General features: G+C 44.8%; 1 protein-coding gene across 1 annotated transcript; it reads right to left on the reverse strand.

Moving 5' to 3' along the window:
• Positions 1-1,332: 1,332 nt before the first annotated feature.
• LOC115669912 (bZIP transcription factor 60-like) lies at positions 1,333-4,356 on the reverse strand. Its single transcript, XM_030591085.2, has 3 exons — positions 3,843-4,356; positions 3,149-3,366; positions 1,333-1,965 (listed from the first exon to the last, which is right to left on the reverse strand). The coding sequence occupies exons 1-3, from the start codon at positions 4,304-4,306 to the stop codon at positions 1,706-1,708; spliced, it is 942 nt and encodes a 313-aa protein (XP_030446945.1). The 5' UTR covers positions 4,307-4,356; the 3' UTR covers positions 1,333-1,705.
• Positions 4,357-7,941: the final 3,585 nt, after the last annotated feature.

A 7,941-nucleotide genomic window follows, 5' to 3' on the forward strand; every position in this document is an offset into this window, starting at 1 on the left:
CTAAATGAATAGAAACGGTAAATTCGAAGCGGATTTGTCGATGACCGACTCAAATAAGAGTCGGTCAGCGTCGGTAATTTTGTATGGAGGAGGCAATCAAACTTCAACGCGGTGATAAGCTGCGCCGAATAACAGTGTCGAAACGAAGGGATCGATATCAATGGGTTTGTTTTTTAGAGGTGGGGACAATACAACTTGGGAAAGAAAGCATCTAAGCTGGGGATATTCGTGCAAAAGGGGGGGTGGGTGGGTGGCTTGGATATTCAGATGAAGAGATCTCGCCACCACACCAACCACCCGGTGGGTCTACTCTCCGAGTCAAACCCGCACCTAACACTCCACCACCACCACCTCCTCCTCCTCCTCCTCCTCCTCCTCCTCCACCACCGCCACCAATGCTTCCTCAACTGAGCCAGAAGTCTCTTCCTCAACTGTGAGATTAGTGCCGTGATTAAGGTCCCAGAAGCACGCGATCTCGCCGCATTTCGGCCTGTCTTTTACCTACGGTTGCTACCTAACCACGGGCGGAAGTTCGAGCATGATTTGGTTCCCGTTTGTTAGGAAGGATTGGCAAGGGGCGAAAAAAAAAAAACATATTGCTTCTTGGGAAAGGTAATCAAAGAGCAAAGGAAAATAAGAGAATGATTTGAAATAGTTAGCTCCCCCAAATTTACTTGCTTTTTCGATTTCGTTTGGATTTTGCTTGATAATTAGAATTGCATTCTCTTCCTTTTCTGTTCTAAAATGAAATGAGGAAATGACCCAATTCTCTTCATTTTCTTCCATTTCATTCTTAAATATATAAACAAATTGAATCACATTTTCCTTTTTCTTTGGATTTTTTTATCTCTTCGTGGGTCATCATCAACATCCTATCATTCCATTATCTCCCATCCTCCTAACACAAGATAGTCGGTGATCTCAGATTGGAATCTCTCCACCGTAGAAGAGAACTAAGTTGTCAAGATGTAATTGATTACTACGATGTAAAGGCGTATCAATAAGACGAGGGAAAACCATGATCTACAAGGCGACTGAAGCGCAAACTTCACCGCACCCCTCATAACACCACGGCAAACCCCATGGCGATGACCATCTCCGTCGCAATGGTCACCCGAGAACTATCGCGATGGTCACCCGAGAACCACCGCGATAGATCTGATTCTGCATCTCGCACGCCCGTGAGATAAAGAGAGAGAGAGACAATGGCGACCACCGCACATCGTTCACGGTCACGTAGGAGCTATGACCACCTCGCAAGCCCTGATGAGGCCATTTTGAGTTCAAGTTCTAGTTTGAGAGAGAGAGAGAGAGAGAGAGATGGCCACCCAATAAACAAAATAAGATCATTGTTAGATATCATTGTAGCAACAAAATATGATCTTCCCACCCGCATAAGCCCCAAATCTAAGTTTGGAGGTCTCGAACAGAACAGCCATATGACACAAGCAAATGCGAAAGGATATACATAGAAAGGCGCTGAACCAAAATATGAACGACTTAGCAAAAGGAAAACTGCTAAAATTATATGGGCCGATCATGGGTGTGGTTCTGGGGGATTACTTACTAGTTCGGATCTCCTCAAAAGTCCTCATCTCCTAGCAATAATTCCAAATATCTTACACCATTTTAAACCACGGAACGAGAAACAAAGACAAACCCCGGTGCGGGAAATCGGTCGAAAGTCGCAAAGAAGAGACTCGACCTATGCCAAAACTCGGGGCAACAAAAATCCTTCCTTCATCTTCGTCCTCGACGCTTTGTATTTCCTGCTCTTGTCCAGGGTTTGTACCCCACAGGATCCAAACATCTCACTTCTTGCTCCTCTTGGAGCCAGAGGTTTCGGATTTCCCTTTCCTGCGTTTTCCCGCAACACTGCTTCCAGTGCCAGCAAGAGTGGCGTGGGCAGGGTAAATAGGCATGTGATGCATAGGAACCAAAACAGGGAACCCAGCGGCAGGGGTTCTGCAACACAGCAGTTAAAATTGGTATCAGCCGACATGCATAAAGACGACAGCAGCAGAAACTTATATTACAAATTTTTTGCATAAATTTCTCTTCAATTTTTCTTCCATGAAGGACGAGAGGAAATTTCTAGGAACTGACAAACAGCAGGTGACTAAACCATGTATACAGAATGTCTATAACCAACCAAGACTATACTACTTGACAAATGAAAGAACCAAAAAACTAGAAACTGCTCGCAATGACTTCCAAGATTTTATCAACTCCAGCACAAAATCTTGCTTATTCGAAACGAACATGTTGGTGCATAAGATGAAGCCGAAACGTTCTTAAGAATCGAACACATCAATCATCTAACATCTGCTCACAACACTAAGACATTGGCGCAAGTATAAGCTACATACGATGGTCACCATCAGCAAAGAACACCACACAAACAGAAGGTATATAATCAACCAAGACTCAGCAATGTCACATAATGAAAGAAAAAAAACTAGAAGCTGCTCAAAAAACTTCCAGAAACAATGGCCTCCAACATACATCTTGCTCTTTTTTTCTAAAACGATTTTCACTTTCCACAGAGATCAACTCGTGACCTAATACTGGATGCCCCCCAATCCCCACTAAACCCCTCATAAATCTTGCTAACTAAAGATCAAATTATTTTGGACAAAGATGATGCCAATAAGTTATTAACAATCGAACCCATCATCCACGTTGGAAGAAAGACATTGGCACAAGTACTTTGTACATGTGATTGTTAAAGTCAACCGTTAACAAACTCATCAAACAACATTCCAATAAATGCATCGAGACCCCAAATTTCTATGCTCGCGATACAAGTACCATGATATAAACAACAACAAAAAAGGCAAAGGGAGTTGGTAAGAAAAGTTGGACAATAAGGAAGGCAAGAAAACTTAGAAGACTTTGATGAGCATCAACTGAGTGCCATATATGTACTAAAGCACTGCTACTAGTAACGTTTAGTTTACTCTTTAAAGCAGTTCATTCACTTTGCAACACAGGGCACTGAGGATGCTCGGTAAGATATCATCGGTATTTACTTCAGCTGGATTCAAGTAAATCATCTTATCAAAACATAGTTGAACATATCAATCAGGAAAATGGTGATCGAGATTGAAAAGCTCAGCTACTAATTTTCAAGGTTTAAGATGCATACCCGAGAGCACGGCAGACTCCTGCTTGGCCACATTAGCACCACATGCACTGTTCTGCAAACTAAAACGCAGAGCTTGGTTTTCAGCCATAACGCACTGAAGTAATCTCCCAAGTCTCCTACATTCCCCCTCCAGATATTTGCTCTTCACCTCCAGATCTTTCAAATACATTTTCTTCCTCTCTCTCGACCTAACGGCAGCATCCCTGTTCCTCAGCTTTCTGAAATATATCAAACGACCTTTCATTAAGACGGCTTCAATAATATTGTACATGTCGACAAATGAATAAAATTAGCAATTTCTGTCTGTCCCTACATATTTATCCCTACAGAAAAATTCTCAGACAGCTCAATTCGGAATTCGAAAAGCCAGACGACCATATGCCTAGATCAATTGAAAGAAATTATGAAGCACTCCAAATTGGCAAGGCCTTGATGTCCACAATTCAAGAGCAAACATCCCTATTTAGACACGTTGTTCAATACCCCTAACATATAATGTTCTTCACGACATTCCAGAATGTTGAATTCTATGGCAAACTCTCTCGCGACTAAGTCCATGTGCAAAAGGCACGCCCATAAATCCTACAACTCAACCGGCTTCGTATCAGGAAAGAAGCAGCAACAACGATGCTGCCAGAATTCGCCATAAAGCTTCTAATTGAATAATTCGGCAGTAACAATTAATCAAACATACCTCCTCAGCTTCTTCGTCGCGGGATCACCGGCTTCATCGCCGTCGTCAGCCTCATCAGCCCTCGCGGCCTCGGCTCCGCCGTCATCCGACGAGCCCGGCTCCTCCTTGTCGCCGGGCACGTCGACAATCTCGGCGCACCCATCGCCGGGGGAGTCAACGAGCACGTCGAAGATGAACCTGTCACAAAACTCCTGGCTCGATTCCGCCCTAACCCCATCGCCGCCGCCGCCACCGACTCCCTCTCCGTCCTCCTCCTCCTCCCCCTCGTCCCTCATCAGGATGCTCTCGATCTCGTCGATCCACGAGAGCCCCGAGTCCGGAGACGGCGTGGCGCCCTCCGCCGACGACGAAGGGGGGCAAGCGCCGAGCACGTCGCCGGCGTCCGGGAGGTCGCCGAAGAAGCAATCGAGATCGATTTGGGACATCACGTCGTCGACTTCCACGTGCAGCTCCAGATCCTCCATAGGACACTAAAAAGAAAACGACGAAAAAATCAAACGGGACAAAAGGGATGAGGAAAAGGGAAGACGGGGGGAGGAGACGGAGCCGACGGCGGCGAGGATCTACCGGAGCATCCGATTCCAGATTATATTTGGGTGGGGGGAAGGGGGGGGGGGGATTTCTAGGGTTTTTGTTTCAGCGAATTCGATCGATCATGGTCGAAGAAGAAGGAGGAAGAAGATGGAATTCGAGAGAGCAACGGGGAGGGAGCGCGAGGTTTTATTATCATCTTCCGAAACCGCGATGCCATCACCGGGCCAATGAAATCCCGACGCGTGGAAGGTCGGTGGGCTCGGCGGCCGCCACGTCAGGAATCGCTCCTGCTTCGCGGAAATTTCCCACGCTGCTTCCGGGGAATCGGTCCGCTCTATATTTCTGCTTCGCGGAAATTTCCCAATTATCCTACCAATGGGAGATTACTATCGTCTTGTCATAAAGTCTGGACTTCGATACATTTACGTCCAGATCGTGGAATTTGATTGGAAGTCGCCGTTTAAATAACATTGGAGGCAGGAGTGGGTGTAATCGATCCTAGTCGAATCGATACGGTGTCGAATTTGAGCTCGACTCGATCGGGCAAAACTCGGGACTTGAAAAGTCAGCTTTGAACTCAACGAGCATCAAAGATTCAAAAATATAGCTTGAAAGTCAACTTTAAACTTCTTTTGTGACAACAAAAACCTCGAGCTGTGTTCATTATGACATATTTTGTTAGATGTATGCCCTAAAGTCATCATGTAATAGTTACATGTTAGGGATTTAAGTTGTATTTTCAATTTCATTATTTATTTAATGGCAATGACGTATTTATTCATTTGTCCAATTATTTAAATATATGAATGATTCCATAAGATCAGTTGTGACTGGACCTATTCTTGAGACGTTAAGAATATGTGTGACGGGTTCACAGTTAGACTGAATCTTTAAATTGTTCCTGGTCGATGGATCATTGAGTGGGTATTAATAATCATGTTGAGACCGGTGTGTTCTTAGCTTCACCATTAAGGCTCCGTTCGTTTGGCGGAAAATATTCTCCTTTTGGAAAATATTTTCCCGGAAGTCATTTTCCTGGAAAATGTTTTCCCGGAACATAATTTTCCGGTGTTCGGTGATCAATATGAAAAAGTTTCGGAAAATATTTTTCGCCGCGGCGGTGGCGGCCGGCGTGGCGGCCGGCGGCGGCGGTGGCCGGCGACCGCGGCGGCCGATCGGCGGTGGCGGCCGGCGGCGGCGGCCGACCGGCGGTGGCGGCCGGCAATGGCGGATGGCGGCGGGCGACCAACGGCGGCCGGCAACCGGTGGCGGCGGCGGCCGGCCGGCGCAACCGGCGGCGGCGGCAGCCGGCGCGGCGGCAACCGGCGGCGGCGGCGGCCGGTGACCGGCGGCGGCGGGCGACCAACGACCTTAGTGAAGAAGAAGAAAAAGAAGAAGCTCCGGAAAATGATTTCCGCTTTTGAAGAAGCGGAAGTCATTTTCCATAGACTTAGGCTATTTTGTGAGGGGGGGAAGGAAAATATTTTCCCACGGAAAACGTTTTCCGCCCCCCAAACACCGGAAAACCCGAAAAATATTTTTCGTAAGAATATTTTCCGCCAAACGAACGGAGCCTAAGTATTGGATATTTAAGGGAATAACGAGTCATGAGTCATTGGGTATTGTGATGCCCGAGCTAGAACACAGGTGTTTGTATCAGACAAGTTCACTGAACGTGAGACGCATATAACGATTAGAAACATGGAAGCTTTTAGCGTGGTCAATGCCTAATCATTCATGCTCTGGTCTTGTGTAAATAATCCTTAGACCTGAGGCACAGTGTTGACTTGTGTGTTGGATGGCTATGGTTCACAGGTGCACATATTGCTGGTTCATTGATCCGTCTCTGTACTTGATGGCCATAGTTCGTTCACATACGAAGTTACACGTGTGCGCAAAATGGAATCTGTCTCCTTGTTATACACAAGGTACAATAATGATGTCCTATGCAATCTAATCTTGACATTGCATTAAAATCTTCGGCCGGGGTTGTAACCGGGAATGAACTGTTCATGTCTCATATAAAATGCATGTCAATTAGATTTGTGCATATGATCGAATTGGTGACTTGACAAATATTCCATGGTCTTTGTTCGATCGGGACATAGTAAGGCAGAGGGATTGAATTATACTGTAACTAAAGCTGACAGGTTCATTATGTTCTTAAAACATTCACACTGTCTGGATAGCCATGACATATTGCTAGATGTCAATCATGGCTTGTAGGACCTAGAGGTTGATCGGGACAATCAATTCTCTTGGGAGTACTAACGTGTTAGTGCAAGTCCTACTACTAGATCAGTGATGAACCTAGGGATGTCACACACCATAATCAATTTAGAATGACGTCGTACGGAGGATGCAATATTGCAAATATGTTTGCAATTATAGCAATCGATCAGTGAGATTGTAATTAAATTAATGTGATTTAATTTCATTTTATTTTCGGTCACGAGCGTGCGTGCATATGATGCACACGCAAACCTAAAGTGGACACATGTTAATGTGCCAAATGATCTCGCACTCTTAATTTTATAAAATTAAATTAATTAAAAGTATACACGGTCAACAAAACATCACGATTTTTTATGGACGAGCAAGGCAAATGGAGTAGGACATTCAATGGGTAAAAAAACACAAAAAAAACAGAGATACTCATTTAGTAGATTTTCGCTAGCTCCTCCCAAACATTTTCGTCTCCTTGGTTCTACAAAACATCGCGATTCTTTTGAAAGGCCAGTTGCTTCACTTTCAGACTCTAGACATTGCTTATTTTGCGATCGGTTCATAGTGTGAGCTATGAATCGATAGGGAGACGCGCGTGATTCAATTGAATTCTAAGAGCGAGGTTTTCCTCGCCGCGCGAGCACGATGGCTCCGGCAAACGAGACACCTTTTCTCAACACATGGATTTGTCTATCGTAGGATTCCGGCAGAAGTATCAATATGATACGAAGAACTTTGACACTGATAACACGGCCCTTCAAAACATTGAAATTCTTTACCTTGGCTGTAACCCAATATGTTCAAAGATCAGTGTTTTGTTCTCCGAGAAAAAGTCTTTGGTTTATGATTTATTTTATAGTTATTTGAGTGTGATTCACACTCCCCTCCGATAGGAAGGCACAAGGATCCGAGGGCCGCCCCGATGGGGGTTGCGGGGCCAGCGCCCCTGAGCCGCCAAAGGACTTTTATGGCTTGAGCCTATATTTTGTTTTAGTAGTTTGGGCTTGAGAAGATAAATAGTTACTCGGTATATATAATATATTTTTCTTATAATTGAGGGACGTAGCAGAGAGGTACGGGATGCTAATTACAGTGAAATTCTCTACTGGATGTAGTCTTAATTTAAGGATGAATCAGGATAAAAACCTTATGTCTCAATTTTTTTTTATCGCTTTTATTCTCTATTTCCTTGTGATTGTGTGCCGGCCCTAACACTGGCCGTAATTATAACGCAGCTCTAGGCTCAAGTGGTCCCTTCTTCTCAAAGCTTCAACCTTTTGACACCAGACTTACCCTTCTTTGATAAATCACACGCTCGGTCCTAGCCCAAGCCATCATT

This window comes from Syzygium oleosum, unplaced genomic scaffold (genome assembly GCF_021117445.2).
Source record: "Syzygium oleosum isolate NSW1041296 unplaced genomic scaffold, Sole_v2.1 Sole_v2.22, whole genome shotgun sequence".
Taxonomy (NCBI): Eukaryota; Viridiplantae; Streptophyta; class Magnoliopsida; order Myrtales; family Myrtaceae; genus Syzygium; species Syzygium oleosum.

Excerpts from the sequence above, each read along its gene's own strand:
- LOC115669912 (XM_030591085.2), bottom strand. The coding sequence starts at position 4,306 with ATGGAGGATCTGGAGCTGCACGTGGAAGTCGACGACGTGATGTCCCAA. Across the intron at positions 3,367-3,842 it reads GCGACGAAGAAGCTGAGGAG|AAAGCTGAGGAACAGGGATG; the intron begins GTATGTTTGATT and ends GATATATTTCAG. Across the intron at positions 1,966-3,148 it reads GGAGTCTGCCGTGCTCTCGG|AACCCCTGCCGCTGGGTTCC; the intron begins GTATGCATCTTA and ends GCTGTGTTGCAG.